This window comes from Macaca nemestrina, chromosome 1 (assembly GCF_043159975.1).
Source record: "Macaca nemestrina isolate mMacNem1 chromosome 1, mMacNem.hap1, whole genome shotgun sequence".
Lineage (NCBI taxonomy): Eukaryota > Metazoa > Chordata > Mammalia > Primates > Cercopithecidae > Macaca > Macaca nemestrina.
Window position 1 is genome coordinate 204,937,312 of NC_092125.1, and position 26,596 is coordinate 204,963,907.

General features: G+C 40.0%; 1 protein-coding gene across 50 annotated transcripts in view; it reads right to left on the reverse strand.

Moving 5' to 3' along the window:
• The window catches only part of LOC105495208 (erythrocyte membrane protein band 4.1), a 234,181-nt gene that overhangs the window by 74,545 nt on the left and 133,040 nt on the right, over nt 1–26,596 (reverse strand). For all 50 annotated transcript variants that reach the window (XM_071097457.1, XM_071097384.1, XM_071097455.1 and 47 more), the window contains 4 exons: nt 16,119–16,206; nt 13,401–13,553; nt 10,439–10,536; nt 6,923–7,095 (listed from right to left, as the gene is read on the reverse strand). In XM_071097457.1, the coding sequence (XP_070953558.1) occupies nt 6,923–7,095; nt 10,439–10,536; nt 13,401–13,553; nt 16,119–16,206 (512 nt within the window). The remainder of the gene's footprint in view (nt 1–6,922; nt 7,096–10,438; nt 10,537–13,400; nt 13,554–16,118; nt 16,207–26,596) is intronic.

Sequence of the window (26,596 nt, forward strand, 5' to 3'; positions counted from 1 at the left end):
AAAATTGAAAGTAAAAATAATCCACCACATAAAAAGGAGAAAAATCATTTTATGATATCAACAGATGAAGTAAAAAGCATTTGATAAAAGTAACACTAATTCACAATTGAAACATGTAGGAAACTAGAATGAAAACTTCTTTATATGATAAAGAAAATACCATATAAGGAAGCTTGATGAAATACTGAAGCTTTAGCCCTAAAATTGGGAAAGATGACAGTTATTAACGCTTATATTCAGCATTACATTGGATGTTTTAGCCAGCAACAAAGCAATTAAAGAAATTAAAAGTGCGAGATGGAAAGGAAGAAATACAACAATCATTATTTTCAGTTGATGTTGGGTACACAATAATGTATACCCCAAATAACCCACAGATAAACCATTAAAATTAATGATAAATTTTTTAGTAAGATTACTGAGTATAAGGTCAAACTAGAAAAATCTATTGTATTTCTATGTACCAAAACAACAAAAATAACAAATTTAAGATACCATTTATTTGTTTTATTTTATTTTAGAGACAGGGTCTCCCTCTGTCGCCCCAGCTGCAGTGCAGTGGCACAGAAACGGCTCACTGCAGCCTTAACCTCCTAGGCTGAAGTGATCCTCCTCCCTCAGCCTTCCATGTAGTTGGGACCACAGGTGTGCACCACCATGCTCAGCTAATTTTTTTTTAAGACACAGCATCTTGCTATGGTGTCCAGGCTGGTCTTGAACTCTCAGGCTTAAGTGATCCTCCCACCTTGGCCTCCCAAAGTGCTGGGATTATAGGCATGAGGCACTGCAACCAGCCAAAAACCAAAAGATATCATTTAAGATAGCAAAAGATGGCTGGGTGTGGTGGCTCACTCTTGTAATCCTAGCACTTTGGGAAGCCAAGGTGGGAGGATCGCCTGAGCCTGGGAGTTTGAGACCAGCCTGGGCAACATGGCAAGACCCTGTTTCTAAAAAAAATAAATAAATAAATAAAAAATAATTAGCTAGGTATGGTGGCGTGCACCTGTAGTCCTAGCTACTTGGGAGGCTGAGGTGGGAGGATCACCTGAGCCTGGGAGACTGAGACTGCAGTGACTCATGATTGCTCCATCGCACTCCAGCCTGGATGACAGAGACCCTGTCTAATAATACTAATATAAAATAGCAAACGACATCAAATCTCTAAGAATAAACCTAATATAAGATGCACAAGTTACCTACACCAAAAATCACAAAACATTACTGAGAGAAATTAAAGGAAACCCAAACAAAAGGAGGGTTATAGCATGTTTGTGAATCAGAAGATTCAATATTATAATAATATCAATTCTCTCCAAACTGATTCATATAATCAACTAAATCTCAATAAAACTATTAAGACTTTTTTAGTGGAAACTGAAAATCTGATTCCACAATATGTAAGATAATGCTAAGGGCTAAAAATAGCCAAGATAATCTTAGAGAATATTGTTAGAGAACTTAGATAACACTTATAAAAGCTAGAATAATTAAGATAGTGTGGTATTGACACAAGGATAGACAACGATGAATACAAGAGGTTAGAGAGACCAGAAATGAACTCCCAAATTTATGGTCACCTGATTTATAACAAAGGTGACATTGGAATACAGCGGGGACAGAATGATATTTTATTTTACTTTACTGTTATTTTTGAGACGGAGTCTCACTCTGTCATCCAGGCTGGTGTGCAGGTGTGATCTCAGCTCACTGCAACTTCTGCCTCCTGCGGTCAAGCGATTCTCCTGCCTCAGCCTCCTGAGTAGCTGGGAGTACAGGCACATGCCACCATGCCCAGCTAATTGGCTAATATTTTTGTATTTTTAGTAGAGACAGAGTTTCAACATGTCGGCCTGGCTGGTCTCGAACTCCTGACCTCAAATGATCCACCCACCTCAGCCTCCCAAAGTGCTGGGATTACAGGCGTGAGCTACCACACCCAGCCAATATTTATTTATTAAATACACTGTAGCAAGAACTGTGGTAATTACCAGGACAAGTTAACACCATACATCTTAAAAAAATTTCCGGAATATAAATGTAATAAGGCAGTCAAGATGTGATTTCTGTACAGTTTTCTAACTTGTTCAAGGTACCAAAGCTCATTAACACTTGATTCTGGTTATCTTTGCTATCAGGAAAAGGCAATACATCAGGCATAGTATCTATATAACCATGAAACTCCATTTAGCAGGAAAAGCCATGGAACATGCTATCAGACAGACCTGGATTTTTGTCATAGCTTGCAACTTACTGTCTGTGAGATGCTGAACAAGTCACTTAAACTTTCCAACCTCAGTTTTCTCACCTGAAAAATGAGGATAAAAAGATAATTCCCCATACCTAAGGTAAACTGGACGTAAGGTGATTTACTGGACAAGGAGGGAGATGCCTGATAGTGTTATCTGAATATGGCAAAGACATGAAGATTAAATGATTATGCCTCAAACTTAACTTATCCACAATAGAAGTTTTTATTTTCCATATCCCCAGCTCTGCTACTCTCCCAGATTTTCTCATTCTACTAAATGATTAAGCCAAGCAATAAAACTTAAGTTTCTTTTCCTTATCATCTCCAATACTTAATTTATCAGCAATTCAGTCAGCCCTATCTCCAAATGTATCCCTGACTACTTTTCCGAACTGTCTTTGTTGCCAACACTCAAGTCCAAGCTGTACCAGACTCTGCAACAGCCTTCGCCCTGCTTCTTTCACTGACACTTCAATGCACTTTTCAGCTGTCAGCGATCTTTTAAAAATGGGATTCAGATTACATCACTCTCTCTAATAGCTTCCCAGTGCAAATGAAATAAAATCTACTCTTTACTGTGGCCCACAAAGCCCTATACAATCTGGCTCCCACCTACTTCTCTGACCTCACTTATTTTGTACTCCTCACCCCTTCATTTTCTGGAATCTAGACCTATGTTGTCTGATATGAGAGCTATACGTCACATGTGGCTATTTAAATTGGAATTAAAATTCTGTTCCTCAGTTACATAGCCACATTTCAAGTTCTTAGTGGACAGAAACATATATCTATTGGCTACTGAACTGGATATCACAAAATGAAAGATTTCTATCAGCACGGAAAGGTCCATGGGACAGCACTGCTCTAGACACATGGCAAGCTCATTCCTACCTTTAGGACTTTGTACTCGCTACTCCCTCTTCTGCAAGGCTCTTCCCCTAGATTTTGAGATGGCTGGCTCCTTCGCATAATTCAGGTCTCAGCTCAAATGAAGCTCCTCAGAGAAGCCTTCTAAATTAGATTAGACCATCCAATCTGAAATACTCCTTAATCTCCCCCTTCCCCAGATAGTCTATATCCCTTATCCTGTTTTATTTTCTCCACAGCATTCATCACCATCTGAAATTATTTTGTTTTATTCTTCTCTGTTTCCAGTGACAGAATGTAAGCTCCATGAAGGCAGAGACAATGTTTGTGTGCTCACAGCTGTATCTCTAGTGACTGGAATACCACCTGGCCCACAGGAAAAATTGTTGAACAAAGTAATAAATATGTACCTGAAAGAACATGAGTTTTAGAGTTAAATCAACCTGAATTCCACTCTTAGCACTTCCATTTATCAGATGTTATGTCTCAAGAAAAGTTATTTAATCTTCAAGCCTAGTTCATAGTGTTTTCATGAAGATTAAGACAAAGCACACAACATGACTTGTATTGTTACTATTAAAAACAGCCCCTCAGGAGAGTAGAAAAACACCCCAAAAAAAAGAAAAAAAAGGTGGGGGGTGTCATGTCTGTAACCTCAGGACTTTGGGAGGCTGAGGCAGGCAGATTACTTGAGGCCAGGAGTTCAAGATTAGCCTGGCCAACATGGTGAAACTTCATCTCTACTAAAAATACAAAAATTAGCCAGGTGTGGTGGCACATGCCTGTAATCCCAGCAACTTAGGAGGCTGGGCATGAGAATCACTTGAACCCTACAGGCAGAGGTTGCAGTGAGCTGAGATTGTGCCACTGCACTGCAGCTTGGGCGACAGAGTGAGGCTCTGTCTCAAACAAAACAAAACATGACTCACAGCATGGAAGCACAAAAGTCCTATTGCTTAGGTGATCTTTTTTCCAAATGTGGCTGACCCCTTCCCGATTCCTCTAAATTAAGGATATAGGCTCTCATAATGCCTTGTTTCTTTCACTCTGATGAATATTATAATATCCTCCATTAGGTTAAGAATCCAATGAGGGCAGGGACTCACACCTAGCACATTACCTAGCACAAGAGATGACTAAACTATGAAACCAAGAGGAACATTGTAAAAAGGATCCTTTTACATTCTATTAAAAAATTTCCTCACATCATGGAAAGAAATACTTGCTCAATTAGTAGGGAATTTCCAAATGGTGACTATGGCTGCTGTATAATGGTCTACATACCTCATGAGAGAGTCTGCATACATCACAAACCAGAATATAGTAGCATGGTTCCAGATGATACAAATGTTACAGCCAGAAAAACAGTATCTTAATGATAGCTAACATTTTGTGGGGGGGAACTTATTAAGTGCCAGCCATTGTGCTAAGTACCATACATATGCCACCTCATTTATTCCTCATGAAAACTCTGAGGTAGTATGATACTATCATCATCTCCATTTTACAAATGAGAAAACTGAGGCACAGAGAAATAAAGTAATTTGCCTAGGAACATACCTCATAAATGCTAGGGTTGATACTGGAATCAGGTCTGTCTGATTCCAGAACCCAAATCCTTAACCTCTACACTATATATGCACATATCAACATGTACCTTGCTTTTACAGTAGCTAGCATAGGGTTGTACACTGGTAACAAATAATAAAGGTAATCCATAATACCCTATTTGGGTTATTGCCTTCTGAACTTATATCTTTTATTTATTTTATTTTATTTTGAGACAGAGTCTCACTCTGTCGCCTAGGCTGGAGTACAGTGGTGCCATCTCAGCTCACTGCAACCTCCACCTCCCAGGTTTAAACAATTCTCGTGCCTCAGCCTCCCGAGTAGCTGGGATTACAGGCGTGTGCCATCACGCCCAATTAATTTTTATACTTTTAGTAGAGGCAGAGTTGCACTGTACTGGCTAGGCTGGTCTTGAACTCCTGACCTCAAGTGATCAGCCTGCCTCAGCCTCCCAAAGTGCTGGGATTACAGGCATGGGCCACCATACCCAGCCCTTCTGAATTTTCATTTATTCATTTATTTATTTATGAGACAGTCTCTGTCTCCCAGGCTGGAGTCCAGTTGTGCAATCTTGGCTCACTGCAACCTCCGCCTCCCGGGTTTAAGCAATTCTCATGCCTCAGCCTCCTGTGTAGCTGGGATTACAGGAGTGTGCCACCATGCCCGGCTGATTTTTGTATTTTTATTAGAGACGGGGTTTCACCATGTTGGCCAGGCTGATCTCGAACTCCTGGCCTCATGTGATCCATCCACCTTGGCCTCCCAAAGTGCTGCGATTACAGGTGTGAGCCACTGCACCCAGCCTGAATTTTTATTTATTAGCCACTCTTTTCTTAGTGACATAAAGAACTGAATGTAGCTTATTACCTCATTTCAGTAATGGTCTCAAATGCTAACTTAGAAGATCCTCCCACAATATATCAATTCAGACGGACCTTCTGTCAGATTATACAATCATGAAATTTGTGTATTTCCTCCCTATTTTATTTAAACAACATTTGGCGACTCCAACAATAGGATATTGGAGTTTCCTATCCATAATTGCCACGTGACAAACTTCTTTTTAAATTATTCTTGTATGGCTGGGCACAGTGGCTCACACCTGTAATCTCAGCACTTTGGGAGGCCGAGGTGGGTAGATGACCTGAGGTCAGGAGTTTGAGACTAGCCTGGTGAACATGGTGAAACCTCATCTCTACTAAAAATACAAAAATTAGCCAGGAATGGTGGCACGTGCCTGTAATCACAGCTACTCGGGAGGCTGAGGCAGGAGAACCACTTGAACCTTGGTAGGCAGAGGTTGCAGTGAGCCGAGGTTGCGTCACTGCACTCCAGCCTGGGCCACAGAGTGGAACTCCATCTCAAAAAAAAAAAAAATTAAAAAAAAAAAAAAGATTGTTGTAGTAAGGCAGACCCTTTTCCTCTTTTCTACTATAGAAAATAGCTATTATTTATTTATTTTTTTTTTAGAGACAGTGTCTCACTTTGTGGCCTAGGCTAGAGTATAGACGTGCAATCATAGGTCACTGCAGCCTCCACCTCCTGGGCTCAAGCTATCCTCCTGCCTCAGCCTCCTGTGTTACCAGGACTGCAGAAAAATATAATAGCTATTTTTAAACGCTAAGAGGGCTTCAGTTCAGCATACTACATTAGATTTTTACTCTGTGGTAAAGATTCTGATAGATGTAGATTTATAATTCTAATTCTGGTAGTGTTTGATCTACCGCTACCTCGCAGTGGAACCATGATCTAGTTACTACTCTCTGAATCTCTATTTTCCTTTCCTTAAGATAGTTCTATTAAGATTAGACAATTAGTAAGATCCCTTTCATTTCACTACTGAGCTTCTTTTTTTTTTGAGACGGAGTCCCACTCTGTCAGCCAGGCTGGAGTCCAACGGCGTGATCTCGGCTCACTGCAACCTCCACCTCCTGCGTTCAAGCAATTCTCCTGCCTCTGTGTCCTGAGTAGCTGGGACTACAGGCATACGCCACCACGCCCAGCTAATTTTTTTCAATAGTAGAGACGGGGTTTCGCTGTGTTGCCCAGGCTGGTCTCAAACTCCTGAGCTTAGGCAATCCACCCACCCTGGCCTCCCAAAGTGCTAGGATTACAGGTGTGAGCCACCGCACCAGGCCCAACCCTGAGCTTCTTTAATTTGGTTCTCTTATAGACAACTGTACTTCCTTTATCTTTCCAAATGAATTATGATCACAAGAAATAATATTCAATACAAACCTCCATCGAGGCTCCGGGAAGCCCGTTTACTTGCTGTACGCTCAAAGTGTGGGGCAGGCCTGTCAATTAGAGCACTAGCTTGCCTGGTCTGAGCTTGAGTCCGGCCACTGTATCGAAATTTGGATCCTAGCGCAAGAAATTTGCTTTTGGGAATGGTGTCTGTAGATGTCAATCTGGGGGAAAAATCATAATAGTCATATTATTATATATTCATCTTATTCTAAAACTGTAAAATTAAAAACAAAATCAAGAATAAAAAAGTTTCAACAATTCTTAGGGTTTCCATATAGTTACTAAGAAATTTTCAATCAAGTAATCATTATTTTGGCTTCTTTGTCATTTCTCAAAGCAACCAGTATAATTTAGTTGGGACCTACATTAATAATATCATTTATATCTCTATAGAAAGGGCCTTACAGTTTTCAAAACGTTTTTACAGCACTGCAGTATTTTTACTATATCCTTGTAATGTTTTCACTATTTTATAGATAAAGGAAACTGAAACTCAAAAAAGAAGTTACTTGTTTAAGGTCACACAGCTATTAGGATATTAGGCAGAAACAAAGTCCAAGCCCAGAGTTCTTTTTCCACTCTACTAGAATGACAGTTTTGTCAAATGCACTCCAAACTCAATTAATGCCTGGTAATCTATTTAAGAGGTTATTTGGTGTATTTTTACACTCACTTAGGAACCCCATCTTTTTCCTATATGGTACTCTATGTACTCTTCGTACCATACTGAATTAAACAATCTATTTCTATGCTGGTCTTCCCTATAAGACTGAATTCTCTAGGAGTGAAGAACAAACACCATGGCTTATTCATCTTTGTGTTTTTGCTTCTGGCATAGTGCCTGGCATAAATATGATACCCAATAAATGTTTGTTGAATAAATACATAAATTCCTACATCAAATACTAACAAAAAGAGAGTACTTTTCCCTTTGAGGTAATTAATTTCAATTCAGCAAACATACACTTTCTTTTATGTAAGGGAGCATTACATTTTAAGGTATCCTTTTATTTTGATGCAATGGATTTAAATATGCCATCCTACAAATAAGTAAACTGGCTGCAGTTGAAATCTATACCACAGGTATTAAACATTCAAAAATCACTATTTTTTACTCCTCCTTGCTCTTTTTAAAAAAATTCTACTTTTGTGGTTTGATTTTAAAGAAGGAGGGATGATAAAAGCACAAACAAATGTGTTAATGCCAATAATTAAGATTCTTTAATTGGGCATAAAATGTACCCTGTTTCATTTTGAAATAAATGAAATATTAATTTCCTTGAATTTTCTTCTTGTTGACTGTGCTATAGTGCTATTATATGAAAATATAAATAGAAGGAAAATACATCAGGATTATCTCTCTCTCTTTAAGAATCAAGTTTATTTATGAATGAAATGACATGAGGCCTGGGATTTGCTTCAAAATAATCTTGGAAGTAGGGGGAGGGAATGGGTAGGGATACAGATGAAACAAGATTGGCTTTGGGGTGATACTTATTGAAGCTGGGTGATAAATACAAGGGGATTTTATTGTACTGTTGCTACAGATGAAATTTCCCATAATAAAGAAATGTTCTTAAAAAGGCAAACTGGGCCGGGCGCAGTGGCTCACGCCTGTAATCCCAGCACTATGAGAGGCCAACGCAAGTGGATCACCTAAGGTCAGGAGTTCGAGACCAGCCTGGTCAACATGGTGAAATCCAGTCTCTACTAAAAATTTAAAAATTAGCCAGGCATGGTGGTGTGCACCTGTAGTCACAGCTACTTGAGAGGCTGAGGCATCACGCCACTGCACTCCAGCCTGGGCAACAGAGTGAGATTCTTGTCTCAAAAAAAAAAAAAAAAAAAGGCAAACTGATAAATAACTAGCTAACTCTCCTTTCAACACAAGTAATTACTTGTCTAGGATCTGTCTTCTCTACTAGATTGGGTTCCATCAGGAGAGAGACTAGAATTATCTTGTGGTATATTCCCAGTGCCTAGCATGGTGCATACAAGAAGGGTAAGCACACAGAAAATGGTTGGTAGATGAATTCAAGGGGTTAATAATATGGCCTCTTGGCACGGTGGCTCACTCCTATAATCCCAGCACTCTGGGAGGCCGAGGTGAGCAGATCACTTGAGGTCAGGAGTTTGAGACCAGCCTGGCCAATGTAGCGAAACTCCATCTCTACTAAAAATATAAAAAATAGCCAGGCGTGGTCGTGGGCATCTGTAATCCCACCTACTTGGGAGGCTGAGGCAGGAGAATCACTGGAACCCAGGAGCAGTGAGCCAGGATCACAGACTGCACTCCAGCCTGGCAACAAAGCAAGACTCCATCACAAACAAACAGCAGAGGAAATACTTTCTTCTGTCTTCTGATTATCTGGTACTATTGGGCTTCAAATATGGTTCTGTGTGCTCCCTTTCTAGGTTTCATTAGAGCTAAGCTAACAATCAGCTTCAAGGTTGGCCAGCGCAGTGACTCTCGCCTGTAATCCCAGCACTTTGGGTGGCCGAGGTGGGTGGATCATGAGGTCAGCAGATCGAGACCATCCTGGTTAACACAGTGAAACCCCGTCTCTACTAAAAATACAAAAACAAAAATTAGCTAGGCATGGTGGTGTGCACCTGTAATCCCAGCTGCTCAGGAGGCTGAAGCAGGAGAATTGCTTGAACCCAGGAGTCGGAGGTTGCAGTGAGCTGAGATTTGCCACTGCACTCCAGTCTGGGCAACAGAGCGAGACTCCATCTCAAAAAAAAAAAATCAGCTTCACATCTTTAACCTTATAGTATAAAAGCCCCACAAAAATTAGTTAAGCATTGCTTACAGAAATTCCATGTGGAAAAAAAATAAACAAAAACAAAACAAAACAAAAAAATAAAAATAAAAATTCTGGTCGGGCACGGTGGCTCACGCCTATAATCCCAGCACATTGGGAGGCCAAGGTGAGTGGATCACCTGAGGTCAGGAGTTTGAGACCAGCCTGACCAACATAGTGAAACTCCGTCTCTATTAAAAATAAAAAAAATTAGCTGAGCATGGTGGTAGGCATCTGTAATCCTAGCTACTTGGAAGGCTGAGGCAGGAGAATTGCTTGAAATTGGGAGGTGGAGGTTGCAGTGAGCCGAGATCGCACCACTGCACTCCAGCCTGGGCAACAAGAGTGAAATTAAAAAAAAAAATAAAATTCCACGTGGAAGTAAGTGAAGGTAACTCCCCTTAATTGGACTGACTTTAGTTACAATTAGTGCAATCCCAGAGTCCCTAGTAAATACAGGTTCCCATTCCTTACTCCTCTCTTCCTTCTACCACACACAGACAGGTGCTTTGGAAATGTTGAGGCATACTTTTCAACTCAAAGGGAGAGAAATGGATTCATTTTGTCTTGCTTAAGATGATCTCACCTGAGCTGAATAAAACAGTGCCAGTCATACAATGAAAGGAATTTTAATAGCAGGCTTAAAATAGAAACGTTATAAATAATTTATCCTTGAAAAATACTTAAGTGAGAATAATACCTGAAAAACGTGTGATGTTCTACACAGACCTTCCATAATTTCTTAGCTGCTCGGTAACTGGGAAGTTTGAATCCAATGGTACTTTCATATTGTTCTTGCTACAAAAACACAAATAAACATGGGACATGAAGTATTACGTGTGATAAAGTACCAGATTACAGTGATACAGTACCAGAGAAATATGGTGCCGCAGAAAGAGGCCACTGTTACCAATTTAAGGACATAAAATGTCATTTGAAATTTTTTCCTACTTATTGAAAGAAATTCACTCACTGAGGGTGGCTTTTTCCAAAGTAAGAAAGCCAGGGAATGCATCTCATATAATTTACGCTTTTTTTTTTTTCCAGAAAACACACACACATTCACTATACATTTTTCTGAGACACAATTAAGTTACCTTTTGATTGTCCAGACACTACTTTTCCTTAGTCACTATCTGCATTTGGGACACTATTCAATGAACAGGGAATGGGATATTGACCAAGTCCTCCAATCAATCAATATTACTATGCAATAGAAATTAGTAATAGGAGCTAAAGATTTTATTTCAAGCCAGATTTTTAAATCCAGTTTTAAAATTGACAAATAAAAATTGTACATACTTATCATCTACAACATGTTGTTTCGAAATATTTATACATGCCAGGCGTGGTGGCTCACGCCTGTAATCCCAGCACTTTGGGAGGCTGAGGTGGGCAGATCACAAGGTCAGGAGTTCAAGACCAGCCTGACCAACATGGTGAAACCTCGTCTCTACTAAAAATACAAAAAAAATTAGCCGGGCATGGTGGCACGCACCTGTAATCCCAGCTACTCAGGAAGCTGAGGTAGGAGAATCACTTGAACCCAGGAGGTGGAGGTTGCAGTGAGCTGAGATCGCGCCACTGCACTCCAGCCTGGGTGACACAGTGAGACTTCATCTCAAACAAACAAACAAAAAACCCCAAGAAATATGTATACATTGTGAAATGGCTAAATTGAGCTGATTAACATATGTATTACCTGACATAATTTTTTTTTGAGGTGAGAAAACTTAAAATCTAGTCTCTTAGCAATTTTTCAAGAATACAATACATTGTTATCAATGTTAGTCACCATGTTGTACAATAGATCTCTTGAATGAATCTCAGATTCTTGAATCATTAAATATTTCTTTTTTCCTCTGATTGATCATTAATTTATCTAGATTCCTCTTACAATGAAGCAAACCATATTCTGCCAGGGCTACTAGAAACACTGTTCTGTTGACCTCTTGCCTCTTTGTTTCTACTTTAAGCATATTTTATAAGATGGAAAGGAAACTGACATTTATTTTGAGTGCCTACTATTGCCAGTAACACTATGATTAGATAGTATCATCTATATTTTTACACATGAAGAAACTGAGGTCAGTAAGTTATTTGCTCAGTCTCACAGCTATGAAATAACAGAACCAGATTTTCACCCTCTTCACCATACCATGCCACTGCTAAATCATCTACTGCTGCCACAATACTGTTTCTCAAAATCCTATTGTTCCTGATTGCCTTCTTAAATAAGAATTTTACTTTTTTTTTTTTTTTTTTTTTTTTTTTTTGAGGCGGAGTCTCGCTCTGTCGCCCAGGCTGGAGTGCAGTGGCGCGATCTCGGCTCACTGCAAGCTCCGCCTCCCGGGTTCCTGCCATTCTCCTGCCTCAGCCTCCCGAGTAGCTGGGACTACAGGCGCCGCCACCACGCCTGGCTAATTTTTTTGTATTTTTAGTGGAGACGGGGTTTCATGGTGTTAGCCAGGATGGTCTCGATCTCCTGACCTCGTGATCTGCCCGTCTCGGCCTCCCAAAGTGCTGGGATTACAGGCTTGAGCCACCGCGCCTGGCCAGAATTTTACATTTTTAGAAGTCAAGGACTTCCCATTATCATATTAACGTGTGTGAGGGATGGGATTCTAATTTGCTGTTATATTCCTAGTCCCTAGAATAGTGTCAGACACAGGAAAGCTCTCAATAAATATTTGTTGATTGAATAACTCTTGAATTTGAAATTTTAAGGGAAGACACTGATTGCTCTGTTGTTAGGCAAAGGTAAATAATTATGGTACAAAATAAATGCTTCTATGGTAATTCCTATCCAAGAGTTTTAAGGCTTCACATCCAGAATTTGCAGGCAGAAATAATGAGCCATTTTTCGCCAGCAGATGGTGATAAACACACAAAAAAGCCACCTTAGGTTAGTATCATTTCCTATATAGAACTTATACAGCTGTCATCTCATTTGATCTTCAAATAACTATGATGGAGAAGGTATTATCTGCTCAAATGATAAGGAAGCCGAGCCTTAGATTTGTACAGGTCTTTTGTTTAGTATGTAGCAGAAAAGAAGCCAGAACTGTTTTAAAAACTTTAATTCCACTTAAACAATTTTATGCTATTCCATAACGGCTCTTCAATACAAAAGTTAAATTTGGCCAGCATTAGTATATCCTGAAACCAACTAATAAATGAATTAACTGGTACAAAGTTGAACATCCAACTCTATTAAAAATCTAGAACTTGGCCCTAGAACCCACTCTCAGTAACCGCAAGAAGCTATGCATACAAATAAATTTTAATTATATAAGGTAAGGGATTGGTGGTGCCGAACATGAGTAATTTATCCCCATAAATAATTTTAAAATCTCATGCTACTCAATTTAAAAATATTTTTCCATTAAGTTTTTGCTTGGAGTAAGGAACAAATCTATCAGTCCAACTTTAACTTTTTGCAATGGTATATTTACATACAAAAAGTGAAATGTCCAGAAGACCAGTCGTAAGGAAAAGAAGCAGCATCACAGGACTAATCAACTTAGAAAACAGAATTATCAGCCCTTGAAAAGTTAACTACAGAGAGACTTCTCAGATGACTTAATAAGGAAAATGGAAATGTAGATATTTCAAATACAGTCTGTGTCTGGTTTGGGGGGAAGGAAATACAAATTCTGTACCTCTCCAGGCCGAATCTTGATGAAAAAGCTGCTACGTTTATAAGAAATCTTCAGCACTTTGGGCCAAGGGAAGCGGTTAATTCTCAGCTTATCTTTGTAAACCAGAAGGCCACTAGAGCAGACACCTAGGATGATATCTACTCCTTCCAAGTCCTGAAAAAGAAAAATGTTAGCATTTTAGTCTGGAGCAAAGTACTCAATACACTGTTGACTATTACTAGATAATCTGAAGGTAACAATCAAAAACAGTTGCAAAACATACAATGAATAATAAAGGTCAGCCTAACAATTATGATTTACGGACCTATTATGTTTAAATCAGCAGTCATGACTTCCTGGAGAGCAGGGCTTAGGCCTATGTATACTACCAAATACACATTCACAATTATTAATATAATTCTTGTTTTTTATGATAAAGTGTTAACAGCTCCAGAAATCATGTTAAGTGTAGGAGTTGACTCTATTCCTGTATAAACTCAGCACAAGACAATCTTAGGTTATTAAAATTGATGTTAAGTATATTAAATTAAAAATATGATCCCTAAGTCAAGAAGTTACATTAAGGCACAATGAAATCATATTTACATGCCTCTTTATTAAAGACAACTTTAAAAAATTAAATATGTAACATTAATCATCTATGTCTGTAATTCAAAGAAAATAAATTTCACCTAAGTTAGTCCCTACAGCTAACAGTTTAGCTAAGTAATCAAAACACAAAGTTAAATGCTTCTTGACTACTCTTTCCTCAAAAATGAGTATAGAGAAATATATTAGTGCCTACACGTGTTATAACAGAGAAGTAGGAATTACATACAGTTCCAATTCAGTGACTATGTAACTGAGAATTTCCGAGAAGATGCCCTCTTAAATTTTTAAAGCTTGTGGGTATAACTACATTTCATTTTGGAGAAACAATTTGCTTTATAATATTTGGGAAAGGAACATGCTACCTGACTCCATCAATACCTGAATTGACACCAGTTTCCAGCAGGAATTGTGAAGCAAAATCTAACCATTTCAGTTTTAGAAACATACCTAATCTGATGTACTGGATCTTCCTATATGTTAGAGATTCATAGAAGTTGTAGTACCCAGCCCAAAACAATCCAGAACAACTTTTTTTTCTTAAGATAAGAGTCTCAACTGTCACCCAGGCTGGAGTGCAGTGGTGCAATCTAGGCTCACTGCAGCCTCTACCTCCTGGGCTCAAACAATCCTCCCACCTCAGCCTCCTGAGTAGCTGGGACCACCAAAGACACGTGCCACCATGCCTAATTTTTTGTATTTTCTGTGGAGACGGGGTTTTACCATGTTCCCCAATCTGGTCTTGAACTCCTGAGCTTGAGCGATCAACTGCCTCAGCCTCCCAAATTGTTGGGATTACAGGTGTGAGCCACCACACCTGGCACTGAACCTCCCCAGCAACTTTAGTAGCTGAAGATAAGAGAAGTAAGGAGACTTTCCTTAAGTATTCATTCTGTTAGGTTGTATTAGGTAGGACTAGGATTAAAGCTCAAGTTTCCAGGGCCCTACCCAAGTGGTTTTTGAATGAGCCACTGTGGTTCATTCAGTGTGTATCAGAATAACTTGGAGAGCTTGTTAAAATGGATTGCTGAGCTCCACCCCCAGAGATTCTAACTCAGCAGGCCTGGGATAGGGCCTGAAATGTGCATTTCTAACAAGTTCCTAGGTGATGTTAAATGTTGCTGACTCAGACACCATACTTTGAGAACCACTACTCTAGGCCAATGGTTCTCAGATTCAAGCATGAATTAGAATCATTTGGATGCTCTTTAAATCTGGAGATTCTAGAACCTCTCCTCCAAATTAATTCCATACATTTGAGAGAAGCTCAGGGATCTACATATTTAATGAACATCCTCGGTGATTCGATGTAGGTGATGCTGGCTGTGAAACAGGCCTTGCTGCCCACTACTCTATTTTCAAATGTTACTGCATGTTAGGAAAATCAATTTCTTTTTCTCTAGGGGCTATCTTTTGATCTTAACAGTAGTTTGGATATAAAACTTTATTCTGAGGGTGGAATTGCTAAGGGGCGAATTCAATTGATACAGTTGACTGATTTAACTGATACACTTAAAACGCTAACAAGAAGTACTCTTTTTTTTTTTTTTTTTTTTTTTTTGAGACGGAGTCTCGCTCTGCCGCCCAGGCTGGAGTGCAGTGGCCGGATCTCAGCTCACTGCAAGCTCCGCCTCCCGGGTTGACGCCATTCTCCTGCCTCAGCCTCCCGAGTAGTTGGGACTACAGGCGCCCGCCACCGCGCCCGGCTAGTTTTTTGTATTTTTTAGTAGAGACGGGGTTTCACCGTGTTAGCCAGGATGGTCTCGATCTCCTGACCTCGTGATCCGCCCGTCTCGGCCTCCCAAAGTGCTGGGATTACAGGCTTGAGCCACCGCGCCCGGCCTTTTTGAGACAGGGTCTTGCTCTGTCGCCAGGGCTGGAGTGCAGTGGCACAATCATGGCTCACTGTACCCTCCTAGACTCAAGTGATCTTCCCACCTCAGCCTCCCGAGTAGCTGGGACTAGAGGCATGAGCTGCTGTGCCCAGTCTACTATCTCTTTTGAATGTTTTAAAATACCCCAGATGTTGGTAAGAAGTATGATATGACACAGATGTGATACATACATAACAGACATGTATCATATAATGTCTTCCACATGCATATTAATAAAGGGCAAAGATATCATTACCTTTGCTTTATGAAGATCAACTCCATACATAGACAACTTTTTAGCATTCTCAAGAAACTCCAAGTCAGCCTGAGCTGGAGTCATGGACCTTTGATAGAATAAAAACATAAAATTCTTTCAGTGTTATAGTGTCATCATTTACAGTAACATTTACATATTCATTGTATTTTTAACACATGAACATATACATACCACTATGTATGTAAGCTATATTTCCTAGTCCTGAAAGTAGGTTATTATGGAACAGAACTCATCACTACCTGTATCTAAACAATTAAAATATGCCTTAGAAAAAGACAATGTGAGCAAACAAAAAGTGACCAAAAAGCTCCAAAAAGAATTTTTTTTAATCCTACTAATTTCCTTAAAGCTATTTCATCTATCGTTAGTTCTGCCCCCTTCTCTTCACTCTTTTTCTCCAACATACATAATAAGCTCCTCCCACTCATTTTTCTTGCCAAGGAGATGACCAAATTAAATCCTCAGAGGGCATGGTGTAATTTACAATATCCTCTTATAGCTGCCTTTTTCTCTCCATACCCCTGAATTGAGTTATGGAAATTAAACAAGAGGGCAGCTGATGTTACTTAACTGAGGACTCTTAATCGGGGCAGGCTTGATGAAAAGAAAATTTCTGGTAACAGATGGTGTCCTGCCCACTGATATAAACAAAATAAACTGGTTAACAGAAGCACATAGATAATGGGGCTGCTTTCTCTGTTATTAATATGTCTTCATTACCAGGCATATAATGAATTAGATTTGTTTGAAAACAGTCAGTCTCACTGTCTAAACACTCGCTGTGAGTCTTCTCCTCTATAAATTTCCCCTCTTTTGAAAAGTGCTCATGAGCTGTTATATAGAGCTTTCAAGACAAAAATTTCACTTCTAATGCTGCACAATTCAGACCAATCAAGTATAACTTAACAGTAACAATAATGCAGCCACATCCCTAAGGGAAAAACATGTAAATGCCAGTTTCCCATAAGACTGCATCAGGCTACAGAAAGCTGCAGGGGTCTCTTCATTTAACAAGGAAAAGTGTCTTCCAAATCCATCTGTCTTTACCCTAATTAAAAGGACAAAGGATTCCTTGGAACAACCACCACCAAAATATGTATATAACAGGAGAGAGGCTGCAGATTTGTTACTGACTTAGCCTTCACGAACAAACTTATTTTCACAAGCACTGAAGCATCACACCTAATTCTGTTTATTAATGAACCTGAAATTGAAGATTAAAAAAAGGAGAATGGGAAAATTAGCCCCTTATGCGAGTCTGTATATTCAAGTCTTTAAAAACATTTCAGGAAAGTTTTGTAGTTTTTAATTTTTTTCCATCTAAGTTACATTTTTTTCTAGTTAACATCACTCCTATTTTGTTTCTGTTGTTGTTGTTACTGTTATCGACGAGATGAATTTTAGAATTTTTGTTTGTTTGTTTTTTGAGACAGGGTCTCACTCTGTCACCCAGGCTGCAGTGCAATGGTGCTAACACAGCTCACTGCAACCTCCACTTCCCAGGCTCAAGTGATCCTCCCACCTCAGACTTCCCGAGTAGCTGGGTCTACAGGTGCATGCCATCATGTCCAGCTAATTTTCTTATTTTTTGTACAGAGGGAGTCTCAGTATATTGCCCAGGCTGATCTTGAACTCCTAGGCTCAAGCCATCCTCCAGCCTCGGCCTTCCAAAGTGGTGGGATTACCACTCCAGCTGAATTTTAGCGTGAGTCACCACTCCAGCTGAATTTTAGGATTTTGAAGCTGGAAAGGAGCTTGAAGTTTAAAGAGTACAACAATTTCATTTTGCTGTTGAAGAAACAGTTCTCAGGGATTACATTATCACAGGCAAGTTAGGACCCTTAATTGAGACAGCAGACTTAAGTCAGAACTCAAGTCACAATACTTGGGCTGAAATCCAGGCTTCAGTACTTATGAGTGGCCAGCCAGTGTCTCACTCCATCTCCTCTATGAAACAATCATAATAATGCATATTTCCAGATACTAGGATAGGCAATGACTTTTTTGTTTTTGCTGAATGAATGAATGTTACTATTAGGATCAAAATGAGATAATGGTTGTAAAACTGCTTTATAGACATGAATAGTTATTATTGCAGCCTTAGTTTTCTGATAGTCCAGTGGTTCATCTGCACACAAATCATAAAATTAAGAGACACAATTTGGATCACTTGAATTTGAAGACAAATTTTAAAACATTAAATAAAGTAATTATGGTAAAATCTTCCCTATACTCACTCCTCCTACCCTACCCTAAGAGACATTAATGGGGGTCAATCAATTTGAATACAGATTTAAATTTCATAGTATGTAGTTACATGCTTCTATAAATAAACATGCTTTAAAAAATAAGGAGAGATAAGGCCAGGCACAGTGGCTCACGTCTATAATCCCAGCACTTTGGGAGGCTGAGGCGGGTGGATCACCTGAGGGAATCTAAGACCAGTCTGACCAACACGGAGAAACCCCATCTCTACTAAAAATACAACATTAGCCAGGCATGGTGGCGCATTCCTGTAATCCCAGCTACTCAGGAGGCTGAGGCAGGAGAATCGCTTGAACCCCGGAGGCAGAGGTTGTGGTGAGCTGAGACTGCGTCATTGCACTCCAGCCTGGGCAACAAGAGTGAAACTCCATCTCACAAACAAACAAACAAACAAACAAATAAATAAGGAGAGATCTTTAAAACTTCCTTGTTAGTTGAAAATAATATTTATATTTGAAGTTTGGCTGACGTTTGCATTTAAAATTTTTTAACCTAATTTTTAGCCAGGCTCAGTGGCACGCACCTATAGTTCTAGCTACTCTGGAGGCTGAGGCAGGAGGATTGCTTGAGTCTATGAGCCTAAACAACATAGAGAGACCTCATCTCTAAAAAAAGAAAAAGAATAATTTTAGCTGGGTGTGGTGACCTGTAGTCTCAGCTACTTGGGAGGCTGAGGCAGGTACATTGCTTGAGTTTAAGGCTGTGAGTTACAAGCACACCTGTAAATAGCACTGCACTTCAGGTTGCACAACATAACAAGGTCCCTTTACAATTTTTAAAAAAATATAATTCTAATTTAAGGACTTTTTTTTTTTTTTTTGAGACGGAGTCTCACTCCATTGCCCAGGCTGGAGTGCAGTGGCACGATCTTGGCTCAATGCAACCTCCGCCTCCCGGGTTCAAGCGATTCTTCTGCTTTAGCCTCCCAAGTAGCTGGAACTACAGGCGCCCGCCACCATGCCTGGCTAATTTTTGTATTTTTAGTAGAGATGGGGTTTCACCATACTGGCCAGGCTGATCTCAAACTCCTGACCTTGTGATCTGCCCATCTCAGCCTCCCAAAGTGCTGGGATTAAAGGCGTGAGCCACCATGCCAAGTCAAAAAAAATTTTTTTTAAGAGACAGGGTCTTGCTCTGTCACCCAGACTGCAGTGCAGTGGCACCATCATGGCTCACTGCAGCCTTGACCTCCTGGGTTCAAGTGATCCTCTCACCTCAGCCTCCTGAGTAGCTGGACCACAGGCATGTGCCACCACACTCAGTTAATTTATTAATATTTTTATTTTTTGTAGAGATAGGATCTCCCTTTGTTGCCCAGTCCCCAGTAGCTGGGACTACAGGCATGTGCCATCACACCCAGCTAATTTTTTTTTTTTTTTTTTGTAGAGATGGGGTCTCACCATGTTGGCCAGGCTGGTCTTGAACTCTTGGGCTCAAGCAATCAGCCCACCTCAGCCTCCAAAAGTGCTGCAATGACAGGCAGGAACCACCATGCCCAGCCTTAAAATTTCAATTTATTTATTTATATCAGTACTGACTCATGAATTTTCATTTTATTCAACGCATTGTATCAATTATTTTCCTTATCTATTTTAATGCTTAAATTGCCCCAGATATGGTCAGTGGGAACCTCTCTAAGCTGGATTCTGTGTCCTGACCATTTCCCATCATTTTTCCAGTACTTCCTTCTGACACAATGTAGAGTTAGCGTATGTATCTGTGTATGTATCTACCTTTTCACATCTATATTTCTATATCTACCTATCTATATATTGGAAACCACAAGTTCACATTGAAGCTTCCAGTTTTAACGCAATATCTTAACCGGGTTCATTTTAGTTTCTCCCTTTCCATAATTTGTGTCTCCCTTTACTGACAGTGAGAAACCTGGCTCCCATTACCCTGAATACATTGACTAATTTAATCACTCCCTCCATATAATCATATAATCTCTCATTGAAGCCAGAAACCCCTACCGTATGTGGATGCCCTCCTCACTCTACTTAAACCCTGAATTCCCTATTCTGGGCTACTCAGCACACGTGGATGTCCTCCTTACCTCACCAGGGTTCTGACTGCTGGTGTGGGACCATCTCTTCACCCTGCTTAGGCTTTGACACTCTGCATCAAGCACCACCCCCTATGGATGCCTTCCACATCCTGTGTAGGCCTTTCCCCCACATGGATGCCCTTCTTGCTCTGCTTGGCTTCTGAAACCCACCACCAGGTGCCCACACATGACTACCATCCTCATCCACTTGAGCTCTGACTCTTCATGCCAGGCTACCCTCCAACCCATGAACCCACTCCTCACTCCGCTTAGGCCTCAATATTCCAAGCCAGACTGCCCCTCTGCATGGATGACTACCTTGTTCTGCCCCATCTAGTGTTGCTAGAAAGCTTTTTCCGATTATAAAAATCATACACATTTACTGTTTAAAATTTGGAAAATATCATTAAGAGCACAGAAAAGAAAATCTATAATCTCACCACCCACAGACATCTGTGCATGTTAACACAACACGTATATTTGAAAAATTAATATCACAAAATAAATTACTTTTTGCCTTAAATTTTAATGATCAAGGTTTTCCCTAAAATTTCCAAGACCTTTGAAAGTCATAACAAACCAGCTGGGAAGAGATTAGACACCTCTAAACCATTAAAAGTACTGTCTTGAATTTATTCAGTACCACCTAATAATTTACTACTTGCAAGTACTGAGCTTACAAAAGCACCTAACGAGGAAGCTCTGGCACTGGTTAACTCTTGCTCATTAAAAACAGAAGTTACAATAAACTTTCCCTGCATTTATTTCGAGCAAGTGGGATCAGGATAGAGCTATTCAGTGAGTACCAGTGTTATGTGACCGCCTTTTAATAATGTTTGCTATATCTCCTAATTAAGGATTGTGATTTCAAATAATTAAGTGGGGGACAATAGACAAGTTTACATACCTTCCTAATACCCATAAATGGAGGGCGATTAATTTTAAAGCTTGATTTGCTAGTGTAAATTTAAAGTGTTAATTATAGCTTTAAAATCCCAGTCTGGGCACAGGGCCACTACTAAGGATTCCATTTACGCAGGCTGTCTTCTATTTGAGAAGTGCTTGTGCTGCACTTTCCAATGCATAGTAAAATGCATATGCATCAGCGGGAAGTTTCTTTGGATTAGTTAAAATCCCATGTTGTTGGACATAATTAAATTGTTCCTTTGGGTTTGTGAGGGTTGCAAATCTTTCCAAAAAGGAGCAAGTAAATTCCAAGATGACAGACTCCTAAATGTTCTGGTCATGGTGATCCATTATTGCTCAATTTCTACCACATCCCTAACAGAACGTCAACTGAACTATAGCCATTTGTCCCTTGAGATTGTTTCACCTAACTGGGTTTAAATTCTGATAAAGGTTTAAAACTAGTTCTCCAAACCAAGACACATACATTCATCACTTGTAAAGTGAGGATAAGAATTTTTATTTATTTATTTATTATTATTTTTTTAGATGGAGTCTCACTTTGTCACCCAGGCTAGAGCGTAGTGGCATGATCTCAGCTCATTGCAACCTCCGCCTCCTGGGTTCAAGCGATTCTCCTGCCTCAGCCTCCAGAGTAGCTAGGGCTACAGGTGCACGCCACCACGCCCAGCTAATTTTTCTATTTTTAGTAGAGATGGGGTTTCACCATGTTGGCTAGGATGGTCTCAATCTCTTGACCTCGTGATCCACCTGCCTTGGCCTCCCAAAGTGCTGCGATACAGGTGTGAGCCATGGCGCCCGGCCGAGAATTACTATTATCCTAGCAGATATTTGAACTCTCACTATATACTGTCATTGTACTAACCACTTTATATAAATTTTCTGATTTAATAATTAGAAAATTCACATTATTGCCCTTACTTTTCAGATGAAAAAACCAAAGCTTAGAGAACTTAAGTAACTTACCGAGAGGCACACAGCTAACAAGGAATGGAGTATGAATTTAAAGAAAGGCTGACTCCAGAGCTCAAGCTTTTAACTATGGTGCCCTATTGCCCTAACTCAGTGGTTCTCAAACTTTTTTGATCTCAGGACCTCTTTATTCTCTTAACAATTATTGTAAAAATTATTGAGGACCCTAAAGAGCTTTTCTTTCTTTTTTTTTGAGATGGAGTTTCGCTTTTGTTGCCAAGGCTGGAGTGCAATGGCGCTATCTTGGCTCACCGCAACCTCCACCTCCCGGGTTCAAGTGATACTTCTGCCTCAGCCTCCTGAAGAGCTGGGATTATAGGCATGTGCCACCATGCCCAGCTGATTTTGTATTTTTAGTAGAGACGGGGTTTCTCCATATTGGTCAGACTGGTCTTGAACTCCCGACCTCAGGTGATCTGGCCGCCTTGGCTTCCCAAAGTGCTGGGATTACAGACATGAGCCACTGCACCTGGCCAAGAGCTTTTCTTTATGTGGCTTATAGCTATTAGTATTCACTATATTAAAATTGTTTTAACTAAGGAAAATTTAAAATGCTTATTAATTTTCTAAAAAGTAACAGTTATCTAGCCAAGCACGGTGGCTCACCTCTGTAATACCAGCACTTTGGCAGGCCAAGGCAGGCAAATCACCTGAGGTCAGGAGTTGAGGACCAGCCTGGCCAACATGGTGAAACCCTGTCTCTGCTAAAAATACAAAAATTAGCCAAGCGTGGTGGCAGGCACTTGTAATCCCAGCTACTCGGGAGGCTGAGGCACGAGAATCATTTGAACCCAGGAGGCGGAGATTGCAGTGAGTCGAGATCACACCATTGCACTCCAGCCTGGGCGAAAAGAGTGAAACTCCATCTCAAAATAAAATAAAATAACAGTAATCCCATTATTTTTTTAACATAAATAACATAATTTCTGAAAAATACCAATATTTTCTGAAAAAGTAATAAAAAGGTAACTTTGCTTTACATATTCACAAATCTCTTCAATGTCTGGCATAGAAGACAGCTGAATTCTCCCAATTGCTTCTGCATTCAATCTGTTGCAATATATTGATTTGGCAGTATGTGAAGAAATCTGATCTCACACAGACATGTAGTTGGAAAAGGGGTGACTATGAATTTAAAATATTCTTTTTTTTTGAGACGGACTCTTGCTCTTGTCACTCAGGCTAGAGTGCAATGGCACGATCTCAGCTCACTGCAACCATCGCCTCCCAGGTTAAAGTGATTCCCCTGCCTCAGCCTCCTAAGTAGCTGGGATTACAGGTGCTCGCCACCATGCCCAGCTAATTTTTGTATTTTCAGTAGAGACGGGGTTTCGCCATATTGGCCAGGCTGGTCTCGAACCCCAGACCTTGTGATCCGCCTGCTCAGCCTCCCAAAGTGCTGGGATTACAGGCATGAGCCACTAGGCCTGGCCTAAAATATTCTTTTCTGGTATTACACTAAAACTTATCAATGGCAGTTTTTTTTTTTTTTTTTTTTTTTTTTGAGACGGAGTCTCGCTCTGTCGCCCAGGCTGGAGTGCAGTGGCGCGATCTCGGCTCACTGCAAGTTCCGCCTCCCGGGTTCACACCATTCTCCTGTCTCAGCCTCCCGAGTAGCTGGGACTACAGGCGCCCACAACCGCACCCGGCTAATTTTTTTGTATTTTTAGTAGAGACGGGGTTTCACTGTGGTCTCGATCTCCTGACCTTGTGATCCGCCCGCCTCAGCCTCCCAAAGTGCTGGGATTACAGGCGTGAGCCACCACGCCCGGCCAATGGCAGTTTCTTAAAGATAATTTTCAATGTGAAATGTAGAAATTTATCAATGAACTTTTTGTACTGTTACATTAAAATCCATTGGTCTATCTTGCATTTTGAATCTTTTACCTGTGCATGATTTAACATTGTGCATTTCTAATCTGAAAAATACTTGTTCACCAAGTTAGGAAAATGTTCCAAACCTTGATACAGTATGTGTATAAAAAAATCACATTCATTAAAATTACCACCGACCTTAGCAGAAAAGTCTTTAAAAGCTGTCAAGATCATGGGGATATATAAAAGTTTTCCAAAATTGTAATTTTTACCGGAATGCTTCAATTTTGTCATTAGCAACAAATACTGTCAGTTGCTTTCCTAAAAGTAGTAGCTCATTTCATTTTTGAGAATATGTATGTCAAATAACCAAGTTCGAATAATCATAGTTTGTCATTTTTTCAAGAAAACATGGTGTTTCACAGAAAAGATGGCCACCGGGAGTGGTGGCTCATGCCTGTAATCCCAGCACTTTGGGAGGCCGAGGCAGGCGGATCACAAGGTCAGGAGATCAAGACCATCCTAGCTAACATGGTGAAACCCCATCTCTACTAAACATACAAAAAATTAGCCAGGCATGGTGATGGGTGCTTGTAGTCCCAGCTACGCGGGAGGCTGAGGCAGGAGAATGGTGTGAACCCAGGAGGCAGAGCTTGCAGTGAGCCGAGATCCTGCCACTGCACTCCAGCCTAGGCTACAGAGTGAGACTCCATCTCAAAAAAGGAAAAAAAAAAAAAAAAAAAAAGATGGCCATTTCAGCTCACAACTCAATTGCACAAGTGCTTTTCCTTGAGACAACTGTCGTGCTTCAGTATGCAGCAGAAATGCTTTGTGTGTACTTCCTATCTAATCACACAGAATATTAAATAGAAATGTATTCAAGACTTAATAAAATTCATACTTTTTGCTGCTTCATTAGGAAAATTCTAAGGTAAGCTGGCTTTCTTTTTAACTGCAAGTGCATGCTGGAGAACAATATAATGACTATTAGTACAGTTTGCCACAACTGCCTTGATTTGTGCCCCACCCACTTCAACACAGTGAGGAAGGCAAATAACATCTTAGCATTATTACAAAAATAATTTTGACCTCATGGACCCCTTGAAAGAATCTTGAAGATCTCCAGGGTCTATAGACCACCCTTTGAGGACCGTTGTCCTAACTCAAAGGGTGGTTATAAAGATTAAACGTGATGCTGTACATAAAGCGCTTATCATAGTATCTGGCACGTAAGAATAGATGCACAATAACTGGCTACTTATTATGATGATTATATAACAATTCTATAAAGAAGAATCAAGCATTAGATGAGAGACTATAAGTCCTCTCAAACCTGAGATTCTATTATGATCAGATAACCATTAAAAGACTCATTAGGCCGGGCGCAGAGGCTCATGTCTGTAGTCCTAGCACCTTGGAAGTCTTGAGGCCGGGAGTTTGAGACCAGCCTGGACCACATGGTGAGACTACCAGCTCTACAAAAAAATTTTAAAATTAGCTGGACATGTTAGCACACACCTATAGTCCTAGCTACTCAGAAGGCTGAGGTGAGATGATCACTTGAGCCTAGGAAACTGAAGCTGCAGTGAGCTATGATCACACCACTGCACTCCACTCTAGGCGAGAGTGAGACTCCATCTCTCTTTAAAAAAAAAAATCAGAGACAGATTTCAAGTATCAATCATAATCTGACATCATCATTTTCTGCGGTTCAGCTCTATGGCAGCAGTAAATATTTTCTTTTACTATTTTACTGATGCCCAAAGTTATATTATAATTAATAAAAAATATTTTTAAATTATTAGATAATAAAAATACTTCCCTACAGTATTGACATTCTAATTATTTTCTTTCTAGTACTTGCTTTTCTATGTATATATGCATATATTTTTTATATATCCATATATCTTTATATATATAAATGTTGAGAATCATAACCAGAATATAAATAAAAGTGCTGTAATCCTAGCACTTTGGGAGGCCGAGGCAGGTGGATCACGAGGTCAGGAGTTCAAGACCCGCCTGGCCAAGATGGTGAAACCCCATCTCTACTAAAAACACAAAAAATTAGCCAGGAATGATGGTGGGCACCTGTAATCCCAGCTACTCGGAGGCTGAGGCAGAGAATTGCTTGAACCCGGGAGGTGGAGGTTGCAGTGAGCCAAGATCGCGCCATCGCACTCCAGCCTTGCCAACAGACTGAGATTCCGTCTCAAAAATAAAAATAAAAATGAAAAAATAAAAACAATAAAAATGTATTCAAAGACAATGTAACATGCTTAAGTTATAATCATCAACAAGTTGAAAGTGGTGTATTTAGTGATTATAGACATTGGTACTGGAATAAGTCCAAACTTAAAAAGCAAACGTGCAGTTCTCTTTGGAAATAGTGTGAGGCTGAGAGAGATGGGTAACTCTTATAAGACTC